This window comes from Zootoca vivipara, chromosome 5, assembly GCF_965207765.1.
Source record: "Zootoca vivipara chromosome 5, rZooViv2.hap1.1, whole genome shotgun sequence".
NCBI classification, from domain to species: domain Eukaryota; kingdom Metazoa; phylum Chordata; class Lepidosauria; order Squamata; family Lacertidae; genus Zootoca; species Zootoca vivipara.
Window position 1 is genome coordinate 32,650,698 of NC_142588.1, and position 25,226 is coordinate 32,675,923.

The 25,226-nt window shown below is 46.2% G+C and overlaps 1 protein-coding gene across 6 annotated transcripts; it reads left to right on the forward strand.

The window, feature by feature from the left end:
• The first annotated feature begins 1,739 nt into the window (after positions 1-1,739).
• FAS (Fas cell surface death receptor) lies at positions 1,740-24,646 on the forward strand. Of its 6 annotated transcripts, none has more exons than XM_088670308.1 (10): positions 1,876-2,267; positions 2,525-2,723; positions 4,654-4,828; positions 5,208-5,348; positions 6,376-6,487; positions 11,149-11,213; positions 11,772-11,861; positions 13,181-13,257; positions 20,274-20,298; positions 23,074-24,646. In XM_088670308.1, the coding sequence occupies exons 3-10, from the start codon at positions 4,699-4,701 to the stop codon at positions 23,355-23,357; spliced, it is 924 nt and encodes a 307-aa protein (XP_088526434.1). In that variant the 5' UTR covers positions 1,876-2,267; positions 2,525-2,723; positions 4,654-4,698; the 3' UTR covers positions 23,358-24,646. The 6 variants fall into 6 exon arrangements, with proteins under 6 accessions (XP_088526432.1, XP_034994348.2, XP_088526434.1 ...); XM_035138458.3 differs by having other exon boundaries at positions 1,886-2,267; positions 13,202-13,257; XM_088670306.1 differs by lacking the exon at positions 2,525-2,723 and having other exon boundaries at positions 1,740-2,267.
• Positions 24,647-25,226: the final 580 nt, after the last annotated feature.

A 25,226-nucleotide genomic window follows, 5' to 3' on the forward strand; every position in this document is an offset into this window, starting at 1 on the left:
GCCCCCCAAAGGAACCATTTAAGGGCAAAATGTTTTTTTTTCACGGTTTCTCAGCTGTGCTGGCTGCTTGGGTACTCAAACTGAGTGGCTTCAGATTACAGGAAGAGACTGAAGCTGTGTAGCTGAAGCCCAACTTACCTTAGAGACTTTGGATGGTGTCTAGGACTCATAGCTGCCAAGTTATCCCTTTTTTTAAGGGATTTTCCCTTATGCTGAATAGGCTTCCTCACGAGAAAAGGGAAAACTTGGCAGCTATGCTAGGACTGAGCAATGTCTGGTTTTCAATGTTGTGATGTATCACCAGCTAAACATTGCAATATACTGATCTATCACAATATCTGAAATAAGGATGGAACTATGGAGAGGTGAACTGGGTGATGTTCTGGCAACTGCTACTACTTAGGGGGCTAAAACCGATACATTTTTACTTACCTTTAACATATTGTTACAACTGTTATTTTCTAGCACAGAGCAACTGGGGTGGCAGAAATCACGAGAGAAGCGATGACCGACTTCACAATTGTTTTTTTCATAGCACATGCAAATATTGTTAGCAAGAAACAATGAATCCAAAGAGAGATGTAACACTTACCAAACAAAAAGGCTGCTTGGTCAGATGATCTAGTCTTATATGGTAGATCACAAAAATCAACAAGAGTTTTATTAAGGCTAAGGGGTTAACATTGAAGCACTTTTGTGCAGGTCTAGTCTCCCAAACCAACTCAGTCGGCCCTCACTCTGACTGATGGGCAGAATCATACTGTCACCTGCCATCCTTATCTCCAAGTGGTGAGAGATTCCAAGGGTTTCAGTCAATTAGCCAGGGTTCAATTCCCTTGTAATGAAAGTCAACGGAGACTGTGGTGTCCTTAGGATATATGGTTTTATTGAAAAGAATCCAAGGCAATAGTAAATGATAGCAAAATCTGTGCAGCTTGATAATATATTGTTGCATGCCACTCCAGTCTCTGAGAGATTCCATGGTTTCCGTGCTCTTTCTCAGGGTTCGTGTTTCCTTTTGGAAATGGCATACAGTGAATACTGCAACTTCTTTATATAATATGGTTTATTTACACTTGTATACAACCTGAGCCTGTGATGGAGGGGTGCACAGCATTAACACCCCCCAAAATTCTCAGTTCTTGTTTCTCCCATAGCCACAACCTTTGATTCAAACAGTCACTAAACATCCTCTCCAATGTTGCTTTCCAGCTTGCTGCTTTACTTCTAAGTCACATCACTACAAACTCAACTTTCTGGATTTATCTGTTGAGGGAGCCCCCCCCCCCAATTTGATGTCTTTCACCAAGCCTCTTAAACCGCCCCCCCCCTTAATGGCTCATCACCCTGGTTCTCACCTCATCAGAAGGCTGGCCTGGCTATTCCATTAATTCGAAGCCACCCCAAACACGCATGGGATCACAGTTTTGGAAGGGTATAAGGAATCATCCAGGATGACCCCTCCCCCAAACTCATAACAGTATTTTGCATTCTGAACCAGAGAGGATCTTTGTGGGGGAAAGATGCTCAGCGTGCGCTGCATCTGGAGCTGTACAAATTCTTACTCCTAAACAGGAAACCTTTGAAGGCCTTTGTACCCATTTGCAATCTGGAGACACTATTTTGTGCACCTTGCGCACAGTGCAACCGCATACCCAGAGCAAAGGCTTTCAAAAAGCCTCGTTCTTTCTACCATAATGCTCACTTGTTCGAGAGCTGAGGTGTAAGGACACCTAGTGGCAAGGACACAAGTAGCAGCAAATGATTTAAGGATTCCTTTGGCTCACCGCAAAAGGGACGCAGGTGGCGCTGTGGGTTAAACCACAGAGCCTAGGGCTTGCTGATCAGAAGGTCGGCGGTTCGAAGCGGCTTAGTCATGCTGGCCACATGACCTGGAAGCTGTACGCCGGCTCCCTCGGCCAAGAACGCGAGGTGAGTGCCGCAACCCCAGAGTCGGTCACGACTGGACCTAATGGTCAGGGGTCCCTTTACCTTTACCTTGGCTCACTGCAAGAATGACCAGACAAAGTCAGTTTGACTTGAGTCGATTGAATTGATTCGGCTGCAGAGCTGTCCACGGAAGGGTGTTTCCTTATCTTAAAATAGCACAAGCTGTCCAAAGTAGAGAGTGTCAAGCCGTGTTTACATTGCTGACTATAAGGGGGAGGGAGTTTCTCAGAAGTGCTCTCCTTTCATTTTCTTTTTACATGCACCGGCAAAACAACATGGTCAAGAAACTTGTTCTCTGCCTCGTAACCCTGTGTCTGGTAAGTATTTTTTCCCCACATTTCGCCTCCCTGTAAGCATAGAAATACCTGTTATTAGACCACAACCTTCTTATTCAGAGGCATTTTGTCAGTCTGTTGTTTTGAGAGTTTTTGCCAACAGTTCTGAAGGAAGGCTGAGTGAGAAACGGTAGTCAGATAGTGGCAGGGTTTGAAAGTGAATCCCAAATGGTTGGGGTTTTTTGTTTTGAACAGCGAGGTTAGCTGACCCAGAAACTGTTTGGTTTTTTCTTGTGTAGGGAAAAGAAGGTACTTTGAGAAGCTTGCACCTCAATAAAGATTATTAAAGCCTTAAAAAAAAAACCCCCACAAATTAAAAACATTAATTCATAAACTATTGGATGCAGCCTGCACAGTAAATTCCTTTTCTTATTTGGCTATGCAACTATCACCGGAACAACATGGTGGTTCTTTCCTTCCCTCAAACGACTACGTTAGGTAAGTTAAAATCTTTGCATACTTAGTTTATTATAACGCAAGGCTGAGTTGTGTCAACAGGAAGTTGGTCATTGCTGTCAACCGGGCGGGATTTCAGCTTTCTTCCTGAATGTATTATTCACAAATATATTTCAGAGAAGCAACAAATCTCTCGCTCTTAGCGCGATGCACTTTAATATCTATGGTTGACTGAGTTATTTTACTTTAGAAATTACTCAAAGGGAAGTCCCAAGAAAAACTTGAAGGAAAGAGGGAGATGGTACGTGGTAACTGTCAAGTCTGGGCATGTACCGTTGAGCTCAAGTCAGTAAGAAAGTACCTATGAGTCAACAGAATTTTCCATCCCGTGGACCACCACCTCTTGCTAGATATGGGATTTTTGTGTGCTCTGTTCTGTAGAAAAAGTCCCTGCCCTTAAAAAAAAAAAGTAGTGCAATAGGGACAAGATTCTAGATCTTCCTGTCATGCTAACTTTCTAGACATGTGAACACATTTCACTTGAGGAACCATTTAAAGATGCAAATTTCTCATCTTCAGCAATTTGTAGGAAGATGGTCTCAGCTGGACTCTATCGTGTGAATTTGCCCTGAACAAGATGAAGATGAGAAATTATGTGGTTTCACTCACCTTAGTACACTGCAGCAGTGCAGCATATTATCAGTTTCTTATTATTGTAGTAAGCATTGTGTAGTAGTTTTACTGCAGATAAGCTAAAAAGATAACAGAAACAGGAAATCTTGTTTTAGGGGGAGGCATGGAAGCATGGCAGGTGCACTAGATTTCTAATATTGTATCTGGCAGAATTCGAACTGCAGTGGCGCAGAAGCTGCACTGATTGTGACAAGGACAGGCTGGAACAGAAATTCCTGCCTTCTTAACTGCGTAACCGGGGATGATTGTAAAAGGTGCAGGATTCCTTCACTACTCTGCTCAGGAGGGGAGAACTCCCATAATCCTTGGTCATTGGTCATGTTGCCTGGGGCTGATGGGAGATAGATTTTTAATGAAATGGCAACATTAACTTGCAAAGCAACTACACTCAGTATGATACCAGACAGGTTACATTTAAGACACAGCATGCCCTTAAAAACACCAAAGGAGCCACAGCTGAGTGTACTCTGGTTTCCAGATGGGGAAGGGCTTGCAACATAGGTCAGCAACGTCCGGCCCATGGGCCAGATGCAGCCCACAGAGGCCGTTTATCCGGCCCATGGACCGCCCATGAACCAAGCCGCCCGCTTGGCGAGTCCCCCGTGCGCTGTGCTAAACCGGCACAGCGTGGCTCGGGGACTCGCTGAGCGCCGCCTAAAATGACGTCTGCGCCTGTGCACCCGCGAACATGCGCAGAAGCCATTTCCGGCGTCCCGGACATGGGCAGCGCCATGCCGGAAATCGCTTCTGCGCAGCCACGGACACACGCAGAAGCCATTTCCAGTGCCGCGCTGCCCATGTCCGGTACACCGGTTATGGCTTCTGTGCATGTCCTGCCCATGTCTGGCCCACGGGCAATAGTCCGTTTGAATCCTCTGACCCACAGCCGGAAAACGTTGCCGACGCCTGGCTTGCAACATCCAACCAACTTCTTCTTCTACTTTTCCTCACAGGAAGGAAAACTTAAGCTATAATCTTGGGGTGCTTATATCTTCCTTGGGGTCACACCAGTAGCCAAGAGTGATTCTCTGAATTATCCACAAGGAAGCCTTCCCCCACAAACTCAGAACTTGCAATCTCTTCTGTGCAGTCTTCTGTCATCAGAGTATATCTGCTTTTGCTTGCTTTGTTTTTTTTATTTTCATATGAATAAAACTTGGTAAGGAGTAATTTGGCTGTCTTTATTGCCTATCAGAATCCAAAGAGAACTATTATCTTTTGGGAAAACGCCATAATGCATTGAAATGCAATATTTATATATTCTCTCTCTCTCATATAGGCATTTGATTTTATTACTCCTGGACCATTGCATGAGGATGTTTCTATGCCTATGATGCCCAGAGCACATAAGAAACCTGGGCCAGTGAAAAGTATTTTTAAGAGGAATGTTATCGGGTGTCAGAATGACACACAATATCCATTTCAAGGTCGTTGCTGTGATAGTTGTAAGCCCGGTAGGTATAATTGTATTATTATTATTATTATTATTATTATTATTATTATTATTATTATTTATTACAGCAGAGATAAGTGTGCTAGCTCTGGCCTCTGTCACCATCGCCATCACATTTCATATGTCATTCTCATCAGGCTACCTAAAAGGAAAGCATTTGAATATTGCTCTGTCAAGCTCCACTTAAGTCACATTATTAAATAGTTTGGAAATGGATACCTGTTTAACCTCGCCACTGTCTGGTTAGCATTGTTCCTGCAATTATTTGGCACTTAGGTGGTGCTGAACAAGACAAAGTGATTCAGGAAATCTTAGACATTCAAGTGGATCACACCATCTTAATGTTTAAACTGGTGTTTTTTTGGTTTTTTTAAAAATAGGTTCCTTTGCTAAACGGAAAGGGTGCACAAAGGACAACCGTACAACTTCTTGTGAAAAATGCATAGATGGGGAAGAGTATATGGATAACTACAATTATCACCCTAAATGCCTGCGATGTAGTCACTGTGACACTGAACATGGTATGTTTGCAATCTAGAACTATTGATTGTGATGTATATTGCTTTAGAGAGAAATGTTTTAAGTGCATGTCTTTGCAGAAAGCCGAGCATGTGCATGATCCACCTGCAACACAGAGAAAAGGCTTCTTGTCTCCCTGCATGTGTTTCTACGTATATGCATCAGACTGCATGCTGGGTAGGGTGGTGGCGGCAGCCATTGCACACACTGGCCTCTAGGGGATGGGAACCAAATAACAGAACAGGACTCTTATTTATTAAAACAGCTAAATATTATGTGCTGCTGTGATGTGAAGACATGTAGACACATGGAACAAAACAGAACAAAATGGGTGCAATATAGAAGTTAAAACATGCTTATATCCTGATTTTCATCAACTGAAGACTCTTAAATATATGATCAAGTCTTTGGGTTTTCATTGAACCTCAGGAACACTTAGACTCACAGAGCTGAAGGGGCCTTGCAGATCATCTGTTTCCTTGCAGGGAATACAGGGCTACAGCAGCCCCTAACAGATGGCTGCCCAGCCTCTTCTTGAAGACCACCAGTGAGGCAAAGCCCACCACCACTCTAGTTACTTGGTTGCATTGTTGACTTGCCCTTACCATTAAGAAGTGTCTCCTAATGTTCTCCAGAAAATCATCGGGTGGTAAGCCAGCATGCAGTTATTCCCTGGGGAACAGAAGCACACATGCACATGAAAGGTGGGAGGGTAGCAGCAAGTCTGATAAAGTCCACTGGTGTGAATGAAATTTAGCACACCTTTGTGGCACCACACAATAGGTAATGCAGTGTAAACAGAACATTAGAAACTGGGGAAGAAGTACTAGCATTATAACCAGGAAACCTAACACAACAATCCCAATGGACCTCTTTTTTTGTGACAGTCCTTCGGGAATCAGCCTGGTTTCTCTTCAGATTCCAGTGGAATTCATCAGAATCTTCAAGACCTGTCCACTATAAAAAGAACCAGTTCCTTAATATACTGGTTTATATAATAATTTAACAAAATGTTTCTATTTATTTTAGGTTTTGAAGTTGAAAAGAATTGTACCATCCACCAGAACGTAAAATGTAGATGTAAGTCTGGCTACTTCTGCAATTCTTCTGAACCATGCCGCCACTGTGCTCCATGTGATGAGTAAGTCTCCTGCACGTTGTTGTTGTTGTTTAGTCGTTTAGTCGTGTCCGACTCTTCGTGACCCCATGGACCAGAGCACGCCAGGCACTCCTGTCTTGCACTGCCTCCCGCAGTTTGGTCAAACTCATGTTGGTAGCTTCGAGAACACTGTCCAACCATCTTGTCCTCTGACGTCCCCTTCTCCTAGTGCCCTCAATCTTTCCCAACATCAGGGTCTTTTCCAAGGATTCTTCTCTTCTCATGAGGTGGCCAAAGTATTGGAGCCTCAGCTTCACGATCTGTCCTTCCAGTGAGCACTCAGGGCTGATTTCCTTAAGAATGGATAGGTTTGATCTTCTTGCAGTCCATGGGACTCTCAAGAGTCTCCTCCAGCACCATAATTCAAAAGCATCAATTCTTCGGCGATCAGCCTTCTTTATGGTCCAGCTCTCACTTCCATACATCACTACTGGGAAAACCATAGCTTTAACTATACAGTACGGACCTTTGTCGGCAAGGTGATGTCTCTGCTTTTTAAGATGCTGTCTAGGTTTGTCATTGCTTTTCTCCCAAGAAGCAGGCGTCTTTTAATTTCGTGACTGCTGTCACCATCTGCAGTGATCAAGGAGCCCAAGAAGGTAAAATCTCTCACTGCCTCCATTTCTTCCCCTTCTATTTGCCAGGAGGTGATGGGACCAGTGGCCATGATCTTGGTTTTTTTGATGTTGAGCTTCAGACCATAATTTGCGCTCTCCTCTTTCACCCTCATTAAAAGGTTCTTTAATTCCTCCTCGCTTTCTGCCATCAAGGTTGTGTCATCTGCATATCTGAGGTTGTTGATATTTCTTCCGGCAATCTTAATTCCGGCTTGGGATTCATCTAGTCCAGCCTTTCGCATGATGAATTCTGCATATAAGTTAAATAAGCAGGGAGACAATATACAACCTTGTCGTACTCCTTTCCCAATTTTGAACCACTCAGTTGTTCCATATCCAGTTCTAACTGTAGCTTCTTGTCCCACATAGAGATTTCTCAGGAGACAGATGAGGTGATCAGGCACTCCCATTTCTTTAAGAACTTGCCATAGTTTGCTGTGGTCGACACAGTCAAAGGCTTTTGCATAGTCAATGAAGCAGAAGTAGACGTTTTTCTGGAACTCTCTAGCTTTCTCCATAATCCAGCGCATGTTTGCTATTTGGTCTCTGGTTCCTCTGCCCTTTCGAAATCCAGCTTGCACTTCTGGGAGTTCTCGGTCCACATACTGCCTAAGCCTGCCTTGTAGAATTTTAAGCATAACCTTGCTAGCGTGTGAAATGAGCGCAATTGTGCGGTAGTTGGAGCATTCTTTGGCACTGCCCTTCTTTGGAATTGGGATGTAGACTGATCTTCTCCAATCCTCTGGCCATTGCTGAGTTTTCCAAACTTGCTGGCATATTGGGTGTAGCACCTTAACAGCATCATCTTTTAAAATTTTAAATAGTTCAGCTGGAATATCATCACTTCCACTGGCCTTGTTATTAGCAGTGCTTTCTAAGGCCCATTTGACTTCACTCTCCAAGATGTCTGGCTCAAGGTCAGCAACCACACTACCTGGGGTGTACGAAACCTCCATGTCTTTCTGGTATAATTCCTCTGTGTATTCTTGCCACCTCTTCTTGATGTCTTCTGCTTCTGTTAGGTCCTTACCACTTTTGTCCTTGATTATGGTAATCTTTGTACGAAATGTTCCTTTCATATCTCCAATTTTCTTGAACAGATCTCTGGTTTTCCCCATTCTATTGTTTTCCTCTATTTCTTTGCATTGCTCATTTAAGAAGACCCTCTTGTCTCTCCTTGCTGTTTTTTGGAAATCTGCATTCAGTTTCCTGTATCTTTCCCTATCTCCCTTGCATTTTGCTTGCCTCCTCTCCTCCGCTATTTGTAAGGCCTCGTTGGACAGCCATTTTGCTTTCTTGCATTTCCTTTTCCTTGGGATGGTTTTCGTTGCTGCCTCCTGTATAATGTTACGAGCCTCCATCCATAGTTCTTCAGGCACTCTGTCCACCAAATCTAAATCCTTAAACCTGTTCCTCACTTCCACTGTGTATTCATAAGGGATTTGATTCAGATTGTATCTTACTGGCCCAGTGGTTTTTCCTACTTTCTTCAGTTTAAGCTGGAATTTTGCTATAAGAAGCTGATGATCTGAGTTACAGTCAGCTCCAGGTCTTGTTTTTGCTGATTGTATAGAGCTTCTCCATCTTTGGCTGCAGAGAATATAATCAATCTGATTTCGATGCTGCCCATTTGGTGATATCCATGTGTAGAGTCGTCTCTTGTGTTGTTGGAAGAGAGTGTTTGTGATGACCAGCTTGTTCTCTTGACAGAACTCTATTAGCCTTTGCCCTGCTTCATTTTGAACTCCAAGGCCAAACTTGCCAGTTGTTCCTTTTATCTCTTGATTCCCTACTTTAGCATTCCAGTCCCCTGTAATGAGAAGAACATCCTTCTTTGGTGTCATTTCTAGAAGGTGTTGTAGGTCTTCATAGAATTGGTCAATTTCACTTTCTTCAGCTCCGGTAGTTGGTGCATAAACTTGGATTACTGTGATGTTAAAAGGTCTGCCTTGGATTCGTATCGAGATCATTCTGTCATTTTTGAGATTGCATCCCATTACAGCTTTTGCCACTCTTTTGTTGACTATGAGGGCCACTCCATTTCTACTACAGGATTCTTGCCCACAGTAGTAGATACGATAGTCACCCGAACTGAATTCGCCCATTCCCTTCCATTTTAGTTCACTGATGCCCAGGATGTCTATATTTATTCTTGTCATCTCATTTTTGACCACATCCAGCTTACCTCCACTCATGGTTCTTACATTCCAGGTTCCTATGCAATATTTTTCTTTACAGCATCGGACTTTCCTTTTGCTTCCAGGCATATCCGCAACTGAGCGTCCTTTCGGCTTTGGCCCAGCCGCTTCATCAGCTCTGAATCTACTTGTACTTGTCCTCCGCTCTTCCTCAGTAGCATGTTGGACGCCTTCCGACCTGAGGGGCTCATCTTCCAGCGTCATAACTTTTATATGCCTGTTGTCTTTGTCCATGGAGTTTTCTTGGCAGGGATACTGGAGTGGCTTGCCAGTTCCTTCTCCAGGTGGATCACGTTTAGTCAAAACTCTCCACTATGACCTGTCCATCTTGGGTGCCCCTGCATGGCATAGCTCATAGCTTCTCTGAGTTATTCAAGCCCCTTCGCCACGACAAGGCATTGATCCATGAAGGGGGGGTCTCCTGCACAGTTACTGACTAAAGGGCGATTTGAGTGAAAAACGGGGACTGGAGACAGGATCTAAAGCATTTTTGAATTGTAGATCTTGTATTTGATCCTCTGAACCTGCTCCCAGTATATGTGGTCTCGGGAATATATCCACCCCATAGTTCCAAACACCTATTACTTTGATGAGATAGGGTTGACTAGGGATGCACGAATCCTTTAAATTGAACACAGTTTTGTATGTGATCTTCCCTGCAGTGCACATTTTTTACAGTTTACAACACACTGCCCCTTAAATATGCATTTTTGTATGATTTTCTAGGCACTGCTCTTAAAACACACCTTTTGCACATACCTGTATTTTCCCCTGCAAAATAGTTGTTTTTATGCATTTCCCCCATAAAATTTGCATTTTTTGGTATGTACTTCCCCATAAAAGATACTGATCCCCGAATTTGAAGAATGCACAATCATCAGCCTCTAGGGAGCCACAATTTTGCACCCTTGCTCTGTATTCATATGAATGCAACCCTTGATGGTCTGATTTGAAACTTTGTCCAAATCGCAGGCTACTCCTTATGGGACTACCATAAAATAAGTAAATCCAGAAGGAAGAGACTGCACAATAGTTTCCAAACACTAGGTGGCATCTTCGCTCTTCTTCCATGTATTTCCAACCATTCTCTGGGCGTGTTTTGGAGTGGAGCATAATCTGAATCTGAAGTACATCTCTCACCATTCCCCACTAGCTTGGCCAATGGTGAGGGATGATGTACAACCATGACCACACTTTCCAGCTTCTCCGTAATGGACTCTAAGTTTCACCTAAACAGGGATCTGAACCTAGCCTAGAGAGCTACTGAGGAGTGCATGTGCTTACGCTTCAAAGTCGTTTTCTGGAGCAGAATGGAATAAGGGTGTGCATCATCAGCAATAAGTATTGGATACTCCAGGCATGGTATATAAATACCAGGAGCCCGCTCTTTTGCTTCTGCATAGTCCAAGGATGGGAAATCAGTGGCTCTCCAGATGTTGGACTTCAACTCTCATCATTCCTGGCTATTGTCTATGCTGACAGGGGCTGATGGGAGTTGGAGTCCCGACAACAGTTGGAGAGCTACTGATTCCATATCTTTGGCCTAGCCAGTGTAACAGTGCCTTCTATTTGTTTCACATGAGGTTCTAGCTTCCAGCTCTGGCCATTGACTTCAGAGACTCTGAGCTGGAGAGTCAAAAGATCTAGATTGCAGCTTCTGGGAGGTCCAGCTTGTCAATGTCATTGGAGAATACATTCCTCCAAAAGGAACTTCAAAATTCCTATATCATAATCAGAAACTCAAAAACTTGAGGAAATTGACTATTTTGCTCTGTTCCCTTGACAGATGACCTAATCTTTCCATTATTTTCAAATAATTTATTCACAGGTGTAAAGGTGGTAAAATTCTAGAAAGTTGCACCCAAACCAATAACACCAGATGTGACAGAACAGGTAATTGTGGGGATCTTTGACTTAGCTCTAAAATATACCTTAAACAAGGGAATGATTCCAAGAGAAGAGTTGGCGTTCAGTTCGCTCTTTCAGATGCATGACAACTTCAGTTTTCAGTCAGCCAAACTTTTGGCCATCCTATCACTGGTCACATGTGGTGCATTTGTATATGATGGGGCTCGTAAATCAAAATGTCGGGGTGGGGTTGAGACCTCTCCTACATACAGCACTCACCACTCAGCCTTGGGGTGGGTGGGAAGTGAAAGTCGGCATGGATTGACTCAAAAACTTAGCAGCCACAGAGTGAAACAAACAGCTGTGTGAATGGGCTGTCAGTTGTTTTCAATCTGACTATATTTAAGGGAATGTTATGTATTTTTGTACTGAGCGTGGTGGGGCTGGGTTTCATTTGTTCATTCTACCCATAAAATGGTTTTGTGTCCAAGTTGAACCTCATGAAGCAGAGACCTGCCATGTGAGCCATTAAAGTCTAAAATGCTTATTGGTGAAAAGTATCTGCATATTCTGTATGAAACTTTGCAATGTTCTTCTTAACAGAGATTGTGCAAGATAAAAAAGCTGAAATCATTGCACCCGTTGTAGTCGTTCTGGGGATTTCCATTACAGGTATTGGGATAATGTGTTATGGTAAGTTGATGCACCTTTAAACTTCATTATTTATGTTCTAAAATATGCAGCAACCTGCAATGCATGCTTGAGGGTTGTGCTTATGGCTTACAGTATGTAACATAGACATGGGTCTTTTCATGCCCAGATACATTTAAGAAAAGTTTAAAAGATGGTCTCAAGGTTCATGTGAAAGTACTTCTAGAGAACTAAGGTAGCAAGTCTAACCCCTCTTACCTAGGAGTAAAGGTAAAGGTAAAGGGACCCCTGACCATTAGGTCCAGTCGTGACCGACTCTGGGGTTGTGGCACTCATTTTGCTTTATTGGCCAAGGGAGCCGGCATACAGCTTCCAGGTCATGTGGCCAGCATGACAAAGCCGCTTCTGGCGAACCAGAGCAGCGCATGGAAACGCCGTTTACCTTCCCACTTGGAGCGGTACCTATTTATCTACTTGCACTTTGACATGCTTTCGAACTGCTAGGTTGGCAGGAGCTGGGACCGAACAACAGGAGCTCACCCTATTGCGGGGATTTGAACTACCAACCTTCTGATCGGCAAGCCCTAGGCTCTGTGGTTTAACCCATAGCGCCACCCGCGTCCCTTACCTGGGAGTAAGCACTTTAAAATTCTATATGGTTTAGTTCTGAGCTGGTATTCCATCAATCTGTTTTTTTGTCTTCAGCTTTAATCCAAAATTGGATGGGGTAGCAGAAAGTGTAGTCTTTGTACTTCATGAAATGGGCTTCTAAACTCCACCCAACAACTTGTTTAATCGTGGTTTTAAAACCCTGATGAAGCATACAGTCAGAAGGGGGTGCGAGAAGGGGGTGCTGTGTCACCTCACCTCTCACCCTGTCCCCACATGACTACAGACCTCTGCAGCAATCAGGATCCAACCACCGACTCATCTGGTGAGCAGAAGGTTCAGTACTGCTCAATTTGGCTGCACGGACCCGTTCACCCGATGGAAGCAGGCTACTGGGAACAGCGCAGGGCAGGGCTGTTTGAAAGCCCTTTTGCAGACAGCCTCATGCTGATGTTTTCAGGGGTTGCCTATCTCTCCTGCTTTCCCCCTGTATCCCGCCCCCTCACCTCACCTTTTGACCATCTCGGATCACTGCAGGTGGGCCAACCCAACTCGAGACAATCGGACACTGTCTCATTGCAATCCAGCCAAAACCTTGATCCACCCAAATAAGACCGATACAATTTTGGATATGGACTTTGGCCCAATCTGGTTCACAGCCCTAATGGGCCAGGGTTGTAGAATTCTAGGTCCCTTCCTATTGCTACTCCTGTTGTTTTATGAATGTAGCAAAACAAACAAACAAACCATAGTTCTTTTTTGCGTGGCTGCAGTGCGCAAAAAGAAGAAAACCGCAAAGTACAACGTCAAAGAGCCGCCAAACGGAATGGTGAGTATCCTTTCTTACTTTGAATACAGTGCATGGCATTTACAATAAAAATGGTATATAAATTTTATGAAATAAATATATAAACATAACCTGAGGAATATTGTAAGAAAGAAAATGGGGAAATAACGTTTTTTTCTTAGACAAAAAGTAGTTTTCCTTATCTTTGGGACACCTATTATGTGCTGGCAATGAACTGGCCTAGACCAAAATCAGATCCCTGGTTATATAGTAAATTCAAAGCACATTACAGCTGGCCACATAACAAAGTCCGTAGATCTAGACAGTGTCTTCCTGTGTTTTAATTTATTGGAAGCCACACAGAGTGGCTGAGGTAACCCAGCCAGATGGGTGGCATTTAAATAAAATTATTATTATTATTATTATCATTATTGAAATATACTCGGAGTCAAGAGTGAATTTCATGCTCTTTATTCAGCTCATAGTCATCAAGGAGGAGAAGAGAAGACGAATGGCTCTTTTCCCAAAACCATCTGCTTATATACATTATTTACACAATGGGCCTTGCGTGATTGGCTACTTCAGGGCTACACCTGTGGGCCAATTATATTGTGGATTGACTTTTGCCTGCAGCCTGATTGGCTGCTCCTACAGGCCAATCAGGTAGCAGATTCACTTCTGCCAGCCGCCTGATTGGCTGCTCCAGCAGGCCAATCAGGTTGCGGATTCACTTCCACCTGGAGTTGGATTGGGTAGCTCCCGCTGATTCTGAATCCTATTGTTCTAGGATTCAGCTCAGTACATAACACCCCTCCCCTCTAAGTTCCAGTCCTGCCCGGGAAGTTGCATTCGTAGTCCCCAAGGTCTGCTGGCCGCCTCCGTGTGCGTTGTGGCCTGGGGTGTTCCTTGGTCAGGGGTTCTGGTTCTGGCTCGTGTTCCGAGGCTGCTGGCTGTGCCGGGGCTGTCTGGTCTGGCGCCACTGAACCACTAGGTTGTAGCTCTGGTTCCGGTGTCCTTCCAGCCTCGGGGCGCCCCTCTGTGCCTACTGCTTCTGCTTCCTCTGCCCACCCCTCTCGCTCTACAGGCCTCACTGCCCTGCTGTCCCCTTGGGACCCCTCTGTCCCGCTCTCCTCCCGGGTTCCTCCTGGGAATCGTCGCCGTATCTGGTCGCAGTGGCGGCGCCAACATTGCCCCCCTTCCGTTAGTACCTCGTACGACACGGGACCGGTCACCTTGGTGACTGTGGCGGGTACCCATGCTGGGCCTGCCCCAAAATTCTTTGCATACACTGGGTCCTGGGCCACAAATGTCCGGGGGTTCCTGCCTTTCCCCACCACTACCTCATCCTGAGCTCTGTCGGGGTGAAGTCGGTCCAGTCTAGTTGCAAGGCGCCGGCCCATTAGTAATTCAGCTGGGCTCCGGCCCGTCGTTGTGCTTGGGGTGCTGTGCTGTGCTAGAAGAAATGCGGCAAGGCGGTATTCCCAGTCCCCTTGTGTCATGCGGCGGAGGCTGTCCTTGGTGGTCCGCACCATGCGCTCCGCTTGGCCATTGGTGGCAGGGTGGAATGGTGCTGAGCGGATGTGGCGGATGGCGTTCTGCGCTGTGAAGGTCTGGAACTCCTCTGACGTGAATGCGGTTCCATTGTCCGAGACGAGGGTGTCAGGGAGCCCGTGGGTCGCAAACAGCTTACGTAGTACCCGGATGGCTGCCGCCGTGGAAGTGGATGGTACCAGTGCGACCTCCAGCCATTTGGTGTAGGAATCCACCACTATGAAGAATGTTTTTCCCTGGAAGGGGCCAGCGAAGTCCACGTGCAAGCGTGACCATGGATGTCGGGCGGACTCCCAGGGCTGGACTGGGGCCCTTGGGGGATCCGGGCGGGATTCTTGGCAGGTCTGGCAGTGTTGGACCCAGGCCTCTATCTCTCTGCCAATCCCCGGCCACCACACATAACTCCTGGCAAGGGCCTTCATCCTCACTACCCCTGGGTGTGTCTCGTGTAGGGCTGTGAGGACCCTTTTGCGGAGGGGCTGGGGAACAACAACCCTGCTTCCCCATAACAGGCACCCCTTGTGGGCCGACAGTTCATGTTTGCGGTTTGTGTAGCCAGCGAATTCTGGCCCGGGGCTGCTGCTGGGCCATCCTCGCCACACCCAGTCCAGGACCCGGGAGATGACCCTATCTTTTGTGGAATGGTGCGCAACTTCTTGTGCCTGAATGGGTCGGTCGGGAAGCAGCTCCAGGGTCATAACCTCTTGCGCAGGCGCTGGGTCGGGGCCTGTTTCTGGTAGTGGTAGCCTGCTGAGGGCGTCTGCGTGGCCCATCGCCTTCCCAGGGCGGTGGATTAGTGCATACTGGTAGCCGGCAAGGAAAATTGACCACCTGAGGACACGTGGAGACAACACTTGGGGGTCTGCTTCTCAGGGGCAAACAGGCCAAGCAACGGCTTGTGGTCAGTCACTATGGTAAAGGGCCGCCCGTACAAGAAATCATGGAATTTTTTTACGCCCTTCACGATTGCCAGACCCGCCTTGTCAATCTGTGAGTAGTTTCGTTCGGCTGCAGCAAGCGTCTGGGAGAAGTATGCCACCGGCACCTCTCTTCCATCCGGGAGTTGGTGTCCCAGGACAGCGCCGATGCCATAGGGAGAGGCGTCGCATGCCAGCACCACTGGCAGCCTCTCGTCGAAGTGTGCTAAGACCGAGTTCGAGACGAGCAAGTCCTTGACTGCCTGGAATGCGGCCCTTTGTCGCTGGCCCCACACCCAAGGGGCCCTTTTATCTAGGAGTCTGTGTAGGGGCTCCGCTACCGCTGCCTTATGGGGAAGGAAGGCATGGTAAAAGTTCAATAGTCCCAAGAATGACTGAAGTTCGGGCTTGCTCTTGGGCGCTGGGGCCTCACAAATGGCCCGTACCTTGTCACCGGTTGGATGGACCCCTTCTGCGTCCACCTTAAATCCCAGAAAGTCCACCTGCGGCACTCCCAGTAAACACTTTTCCCGCTTCACCTTGAGGCCCGCCGTCTGGAAACGGTGCAGGACGGAGCGGAGGCGGTCCTCAAATTCCTCTGGTGTGGGCCCGGCGATCAGTACATCATCGAAGAAGGGGGTGACACCAGGAATCCCTTTAAGGAGAGAGTCCATTAGATTCTGGAATATGCCTGGTGCCACGCTAACGCCAAATTGCAGCCACTTTACTCTGAATGCCCCTCTGTGCGTCACAATCGTCTGAGCCTCTGCTGTGGCTTCGTCCACAGGCAACTGTTGATACGCTTGGGCCAAGTCCAGTTTGCCAAAGATTTTTGACCCAGCCAGGGTGGCGAGGACATGGCTGACCACTGGCACTGGGTATGCATGGGCCGTGAGAGCCTTGTTTATGGTGCATTTGTAGTCTGCACAGATGCGGACCGAACCGTTAGGCTTGACGGGTGTGACAATTGGAGTTTCCCAGGGGGCGTTGGGCACCGGCTCCAGCACTCCTTGCTCCACGAGCCGGTCCAATTCCTCGTCTATGCGGGGTTTCAGGGCAAACGGGACCCGGCGGGCCTTGTGCCTGATGGGTCGTACAGCGGGGTCTAGCTGTAGGGCAATGGGGGGTCCTGTATATCGTCCCAATGCCCCATCGAAAACCCCTGGAAACTCTTTGCATATGGCGTCCACGTCCACTTGTAAGCTAGTGCGGTTCACCCCGGTAACGGCTAGCCCCAGAGGTCCAAACCATGCCAGTCCCAGTAAGCTAACGTAGGGGCCCTTAACTACCAGCAAGTCCAATTGTTGCTTTCGCCCTCGATATTGCACCCTGAAGGTCCCCACCCCCATAGTAGGGACCTTACGTTTCTGGAAGTCCCGGAGGGTGAATGGGGCCGGCCTTAGTTTGGGACCCCCATTAGGGCACAGTTCCCTTAATGTTCGGGCCGAGATTATGGATAGAGTTGAACCCGTGTCCAGCTCCATGCGGCATGGGGCTCCCTCTATCTGTACCTCTATATAAATTTTCTCTGTGCTGGGATGGGGCAACTGGAATACCTGGTAGTCCGTGATCTCCGTCGAGTTGCCTTGGTGCATGGTGCCGTGTGACCTGGGGCTCCTGGGTCGGTCATCTGATGCTTGTCGACGGGTGAGTCGAGCCCGACACACCCGGGCGATGTGTCCCAATTTTCTGCACTGCCTGCACTCTGCATTGCGGAAACGACAGGTCCTCCTCTCGTGGTTCTCCCCGCAGCTTGCACAGTTCCCTCCTTCTCGTCGAGGCTGCTGTGGTGTGTGTGCTGCTTGAGTGCGCCGCTGTACTCGGTGTACTTCCTCCCTGTCAGATTCGGATTCGTCGGTGAGGTCTTCGTGGTAGACCCTCGGTTGGGATGGCGGGGCCGGTCGTGCCTCTTGCGTTGACCTCTCGGCGGCTTCGGTTGCCAGGGCTTCCTCCAGAGCAATCTGGAACGTGAGGTCTTTTTTGGCGTAGAGGCGTCGTTGCAACATCTCGTCCCTCAGGCCACCGACGAGGCGGTCACGAAGCATGTTCTCCAATTCTGAGAAGTTGCATAACCGGGCGGCTTGGCGGAGGGAGGTCACAAACCCAGTTATGGTTTCCCCCGGGGCTTGCCGTTTTGCGTAGAAGGCATTTCGGCAAGCTACCACCGAGGGCTGTGGTGAGAAGTGCTCCTTCAGCCGTTCCATTATTGTTTTGTAAGAGACGGTAGCGACATCTCTAGGTGCAAGGAGAGCCCGGGCGATTTCAAACGTCTCCTCTCCACAGACGCTGAAGAATGTCGCCCTCTTCATGGCATCGTTGGTGACTTCTTTCGCTTGCAGGAGGAAGTTGAAACGGGTGGCGTACCCTTCCCAGTCTCCTGATGCTGGTTTGAATGGCGAGAAGCTGCTGTCGGTTGCCATTCTGGGTTCCTTGGGTCCTGGAGCTGAAGCCTGGATGCACGGTGCGATGCAGCGGTGCAGCAGGTGGCGGTGCTGCGGTGCAGTGCGTGGTGGCGGTCAGCTCAGCAGGATCCCACCTTCGTCGCCAGTGAAATATACTCGGAGTCAAGAGTGAATTTCATGCTCTTTATTCAGCTCATAGTCATCAAGGAGGAGAAGAGAAGACGAATGGCTCTTTTCCCCAAACCATCTGCTTATATACATTATTTACACAATGGGCCTTGCGTGATTGGCTACTTCAGGGCTACACCTGTGGGCCAATTATATTGTGGATTGACTTTTGCCTGCAGCCTGATTGGCTGCTCCTACAGGCCAATCAGGTAGCAGATTCACTTCTGCCAGCCGCCTGATTGGCTGCTCCAGCAGGCCAATCAGGTTGCGGATTCACTTCCACCTGGAGTTGGATTGGGTAGCTCCCGCTGATTCTGAATCCTATTGTTCTAGGATTCAGCTCAGTACATAACAATTATTATTATTATTATTATTATTATTATTATTATTATTATTATTATTATCCCTCCCCCCACTTTTATCCAACCTGAAGGCATAAATAATGATACAGTGGAACCTCGGTTTATGAACACCTCGGTTTATGAATTTTCGGTTTATGAACGCCGCAGACCCATCTGGAACGGATTAATTCACTTTCCATTACTTTTAATGGGAAAGTTCGCTTCAGTTTATGAACGCTTCAGTTTATGAACAGACTTCCGGAACCAATTACACCCATGTTTCAGTTTATGAACGCTTCAGTTTAAGTACTCCGCAGACCCGTCTGGAACGGATTAATCCACTTTCCATTACTTTCAATGGGAAAGTTCGCTTCAGTTTATGAACGGTTACTCTGCGGACCGTCTGGAACGGATTAATCCACTTTCCATTACTTTCAATGGGAAAGTTCGCTTCAGTTTATGAACGCTTCAGTTTATGAACAGACTTCCGGAACCAATTGTGTTCATAAACCGAGGTACCACTGTAGTTCAGATCTAAATAGTTATAGTAAAGTTCATACAAGCACTGAAATGGAGAGAGTCTGAAAGCTGCTGACGTCAATATAAAAGAAGATATTAATATAACCATATACAGTCATACTTCATGATACGTTTGCTTCATGTTGCGTCTTTTCAGGTTATGGAGGCGCCGAACATGGAAGTCCCAGAACAGGTTACTTCCGGGTTTGATGTGTCTGTAACCTGCTCACATGCACAGAAGTGCTAAGTCGCACTTTGCACATGCGCAGAAGCACCGCATTGCGTCACGCACGTGCACAGATGTGGTGCTTCATGTTGCGGCCTTTTCATGTTGTGAATGGGCCGCCGGAACGGATCCCATTCGCAACATGAGGTACCACTGTATTCCATAACGCGGCAGGTACAGTTTGTCCTGTAATAATCCTTGTTCTTGGGCTAGATAAGCATGCATGCCTTTTTGCAAACCTTATCACAAACTGACTATTAATCTAGTCAGAAGATGGAACAATCAGATGGACCCCTGTGCATCATTTGGCCATCTGTAACACATCGTAGATGTATTTAAATGCTTCTTTAGATCACATTGAAGTCAATGGTATTTAAATGCCACAAGTAACCTTGTGTTAGTTAGATGAGGGTTTGCCAATGTGGTGTTCCCCAGGTGTTCCTGAACTACAATTCCCTGACCATTTTCTTGTTTGCTGAGGCTGAAAGGAGGGCACTACATTGGCTATTTCTGTGTTAGTTGATGTATCCATATTAAGACACAAGGTGCCTGGTCTTGTGTCCCTGCTGCAAGGGGCCTTGCACCTCCCTAGGGGGTGAGGCCCAGGCTCACCTTGAACAGCTCAAAGAGGCTCCTGGGACATTGCTGGAACAACTCCTGGGTTGGGACAACTGGCTAAAATGTTTTTAACTGTTTTAAACAGTTCTAATTTTGGTTCCTCTGTTTCATTTTTGTCAGGTTGGTGTTGGTTAAATGTTTAGTTGGGGTTGGTGGTTACATTAATTTGGGTATATCTGTAAACTGTTGTTGTTGTTGTTGTTGTTGTTGTTAGTGGTTTCTATTGATTTATTGGTTTGTTGCTTGTATAGGATATTTTGTTTTTAATGTTTGATGTTTTGTTTTAATATATATATGTTGTAATCTGCCCTTACAGGAAATGGAGCCTCTCCATTATCCAGGTATGAAAAATATAAGGATATTATTATTATTATTATTATTATTATTATTATTATTATTATTATACTGCCCTATACCCGGAGGTCTGAGTGGTTCACAGAATAAAATCAAAATATAAAAGCACAGAATACATAATCAAAATAAAAACAACCCAATACCCCCCCCCCCAAAAAAAACCCACCACATTTTAAAAGGGCATAGGCATGTCGGCCTGTATACAGGGGCGGAGGTGGGGTCAGTTCAACCTGGGTGTCACCACTGAGGGGGGTGACAAAATGCCAGGCAGCACTCACCGTGGGGCCTGCAGCATGCCCGAGCCATGCGTCTCTCCTGGGAGTGACACGGCAGCTTGGGCATCCGCAGGCTCCACGCTGCCCCAAACGGTCCGCCCGCTGCCTCCCCCCAGCTGTAGGGTGACAGACTGAGTGGGAGGAGGCAGGCAGATTCCGGAGGCCCCACAGAGCATCCTGCCACGGCTCGCCCCGCCTTGTGGGCGGCGCACAGCCCCAGGCGTCCGATCGGCTTGCTCCACCGCTGCCTGTATAGCACAGATTTGGCCGTAGTATCATCTTATTTACAGCACAGACTTTTGCAGTATGCTCTACTTTTGGCAGAGCCTGGAAACTTCAGCTGGTCCCGAATGTGGCAGCTAAATTATAAACTGGAGCTGCCTTCTTAGGAGCATGTTAGGAGCTGCACAGGTTTCCAATTGTTTCTGGACCTAATTCAAAGTGCTGTGGCAATCTTTTTAAAGCTCTTTATCATTTGTTACAAGTTTATCTGAAGGACCACTTACAGGCAAACCTGCAACAAGGCCTCCTATGTGTTCCATCTACATTGTCAGGAATAGGTAGAGGACCTTATTGGTAGTCATAATTTATGGAACTCCAGAGAGAAGAGGAGAGCAGAGGTCTCTCTAATGGTCTTCCACTATATGGAGAAGACCATTCTTTTTTGAATGGTTCAGTGGTTGTCAGGGACTGGACTGAGGAGGAATGCTGGAGACCGCCTCCCCCTCCTTCTGAACCTTCCAGAGAAGAGGAAGACAGTATAGATTTACAACAGTGATTTGCAGAAGGTCACAGCTCAGAGACAGAAGAGGGACAAAAGAATTCCATCCAAGGCCTGACACCGCCCAAGTTGTGACGTATTGCTACGGGAAAGGCGAAACCTGCCAATGCAGGGAAATTCCTTTCTGGCCCTTCAACAGCGACCTTGACATAGCAGCACCTGCGTACCTGTGGGAAAAGGGGGTTAATCTGCAACAGAAAATCAGTGAACTGCAACGAAATGGTCAATGAGGGCATGGAGGGTGGGAGAAGCTCTGGAGCCGACTGGTGCCTGTAGGTAGGATTCAGCTTCTATTGTGTGAGCTGTAAGACCCCTGGCAAACACCTCCCCCAGGCAGGATTGGGCAGTTGTCTGGGGTAGGCGGAGACCCCCTGCATCCTGCCTGCCGAGGTGGTGCCAGATCCGAACATCCAGGGAGTTGCCTTTTGGGGGTCAAGAGGTGCGTGACCATGCAAAATGTGCCCTCCATTTTATGTGGGGAGCGGTCATTTTGAAATGAAAAGCATTGCTGAATCAACCCAGGTTTTAGAAAGGTAGTTGTTTGTTTTGAAAGCACACACTCCCGCAAGGGGGGGGGAGCACCCTCTGTTAAAATGTATCACCTCAGAGAAAGCAATATTGTTATAGGGATACTTTTAAACAAGTGTAACTTACTACCAGCTGTGTAAAAATGGAGGTGGAGCAGTCGCATGAGAAGACTATACCTATGAACCCATTTTAAAGTGTTGCCAGACCTTGAGAGAGCTTTTCCATGCCTTTAAGTCTTTTCTCACAACAATGTGATAATGGGGGGTGGGGGAATAGAACTCGCAAAATTTTGTCTACCATAAAATCCCTGGAGCCTTCTCCATGTGTGAACCCTCCTTGGAATGACATATTTATGGTTTTGCATAGGCCTCATATAAATGATTGTAAAATTGAGAAAAGTGTTATGCAGGCAACTCTCAACTTATGTAGGGGCTACATTCAGGGGATAGCATGTAAAGCCAAAATCATGTACAGTCAAAACACATTGGGTTCAATGGCAGGTGGAATTGACAAAGTCTTTTTTTTTCCCTGCCCCCTTTCTCCCTCCTTTTTTAAAAAACAAAACAAAACTTTTTTTGGTAAACTATGTGCATAAGTTGCGAGTTATCTGTTTATGCAGATAATATTTTGTTGTGGGTTTAAGTCTGGATGATGTCTGAGACCCTTCCAATTCTTTGGGTCCCACACCCAGTGAAGATGAAAATCTGTCGCTGAACTCATTCTACAAGGTTTTTTTTGCAAGACAATGAGCTTCTCTGGCCAATTGAATGTCTTCAACAGCAACCCAAAAGAATGAGCTAGGTTGCAAGAACAAAAAAAATGCTGTGGTGCCCTCCTGACTAATGCACAGGCCTTTCTTCCACCCCACCCCCCTCACCTAGCTGCTATGTAGGAGAGAGATAGGGGGACAGTTGGGTGTGAGAAGCAGGTTAGGAGCTAGACACAGAAACATGCTTGCTCTGTGCTGGATCCAAATCTGTGATGAATGAAGAAGTAATCATGCTGTGAGCCCCTCCATATTATGCTGAGGTTGTATATATACATAAATAAAACCATATATTCTAAAGACACTTGACCTTCATTCCAAGGAAGCCAACCCTGGGAAGCACTTGGAACCCCTAGATTCTCTCACTGCTTAGAGATGGCATGTAACATTTCCCCCCATTTTTCCTTTCTAGATCTCGATCTGTTGCCTCACATTCCTGTTATTGCAGAGGAGATGTTGCTGTCACAGGTCATGTCTTTTGTTCGGAGACTGAATATGACGCCAAATCGCATAGACGTGATCATGAATGATAATCCAAATAATGCTGCTGAGCAGAAAATAAAGCTGTTAGAATGTTGGTACCAAGAACATGGGACAAAAGATGCTTACAAGACATTGATCACCACACTGAAAGACCTTCGCTTATGTGCCACTGCTGATAAGATTCAAGAAAAAATAGATGGTGCAAGAAAATAGCAATCAGGCTCCTTCCTGATCACTGGTTTATATACCTTCTGCTGATCTTCTGCTCACCTCATGCTTTCATTGGTGTCATCAAATAGCAGATTGGCTACAAAGTAGTTCATTCTGTTCTCTTAATCCAATGAGGTTTCTCAGTGAGGGGTGTATGAGGATCTAAAGGGAAGGATGGTATGAGTGCTTCCATGATTTTTAAATTCTTTAGAAGTTCAAATGAAATAAAGGAGCCTCGTTTGAAGAGGAGCATGAGATTGTATAGCAGAGAAAAGGAGGCATGGATTAAAAAAAGACTGAGAAACATTGAGTTAATTCTTCATCGAATGCGATCACACTAATTCAGGAAAATAAAACAAATATTCATGAAATCTTTCTTTTGCTGGGGGAAAAAGAAAATTGATTTGTCAACCCAAAATTCAAAATTCGGGAATATTCAGCACAGCTCTCTTTCTAAAGTGCTGAAATGATACAGCTTGCAGACCAGCACTGTTTATGTGTTGGTTGATCACTGCAGGAGTGGGTCTTTTCAGTGGTGGCACCTTGGCTGTGTAATGCCCTGCCCAGACAGGCTTGGCTGGTTGGTGCCTGCCTTGGGGTGAATTTAGTGCTAGTCAAAAACCTTATTATTATTATTTTCTAGGCCCTTTTAATCTGTTTTAGCTTTAAGCTACTTTTGCTTTATGTGACTGCACTAATACTTCTTTATTTTTATTGTTATCGAATTTCACATGGTTTTATTTCTCCTTGCAAGTCACTTGAGAATGCTGTTGCGGCCTATAAAATCTGTTCAGACTGTAAATATGTAAATGAACAATTTATTACAAAAGCTATCACAATTCTCCGGTATTCTCTCCTCATGAAAAGATGGATCCTATATAAATTGCCTGTGAAATTTCTTACCATTTGTCATGGGGGTGTCAGAGAATGCACCTGAGCCAAGGCAGGGGGGAGAGCATAGTGAACAGGAACTGCAGGAAGAGACAGAAGAGGGGGGGGCAAGCGGAAGGAACTCAGGCGGAGAGGATGCTCCTTGATGCTTGCCAGGAGCATCAACACCACTCCAGTTCCGGCACCGAGGTAGAAGGAATGCCTGTTCGCTCAGCGCAGGAACGGAGAGGGTTAAAATGCAGAGAGCAGAGGAGGCGCTTGGGTCTTCCCAAGCTTTCATGCTAGAGGAGGAGTCATAAATCTCCACTCCCGAAATCAGCTACCGAGGATTCAGACGCATGGGATTATGCCCTGTACTTTGTAAATATGTACAGTACATGAATAAAGACTGCAAATATAAATTGGAGTGAGCCGAGGTATTTCTTGTGAAGGCTTCCAGACCCAGTACACCATTCAAAGAATACTATGATTTGTTCCACCACCTTCATCTGAAACCCACCTACATTCTGAACATGCTTCAAAGGCCAATTAGGCTTGGCAACAGAGATATTTGAATGCAACTCACCCTTTTTTACATGTTTGCAAGTAACAGCTGGGTGTGTGTGGTCCGTATTAGGACATGATGCAAGAAGACCGATGCTTTGCTGCTGTGCTATTTTCCAAAATGCAAATTGCAACCCCCCAAGTATATTTTTCCCCATTAAGAGGAGAGCAAGTGAGAGAGCGAGAGATATACATACAGGATATACAATTTTTTTTCCTAACAGGGGAAATAGTATGTTTTACCCTAGTGTATGCATTTTTGTACCCATTATATGGCTGGAGAACTGCAATGCAAAATTTGGAGAAGCATGCATTTTGAATGAGGTCTGCATGTTTTGGTTCGCTGATTGTTTTGGAAAGTGCAAATGCTAACTGAATCTAATTTCTCCCCCATCCCTACTATGGGGCCAAACAAAAGTTCCCTGCCACTACTTTCTA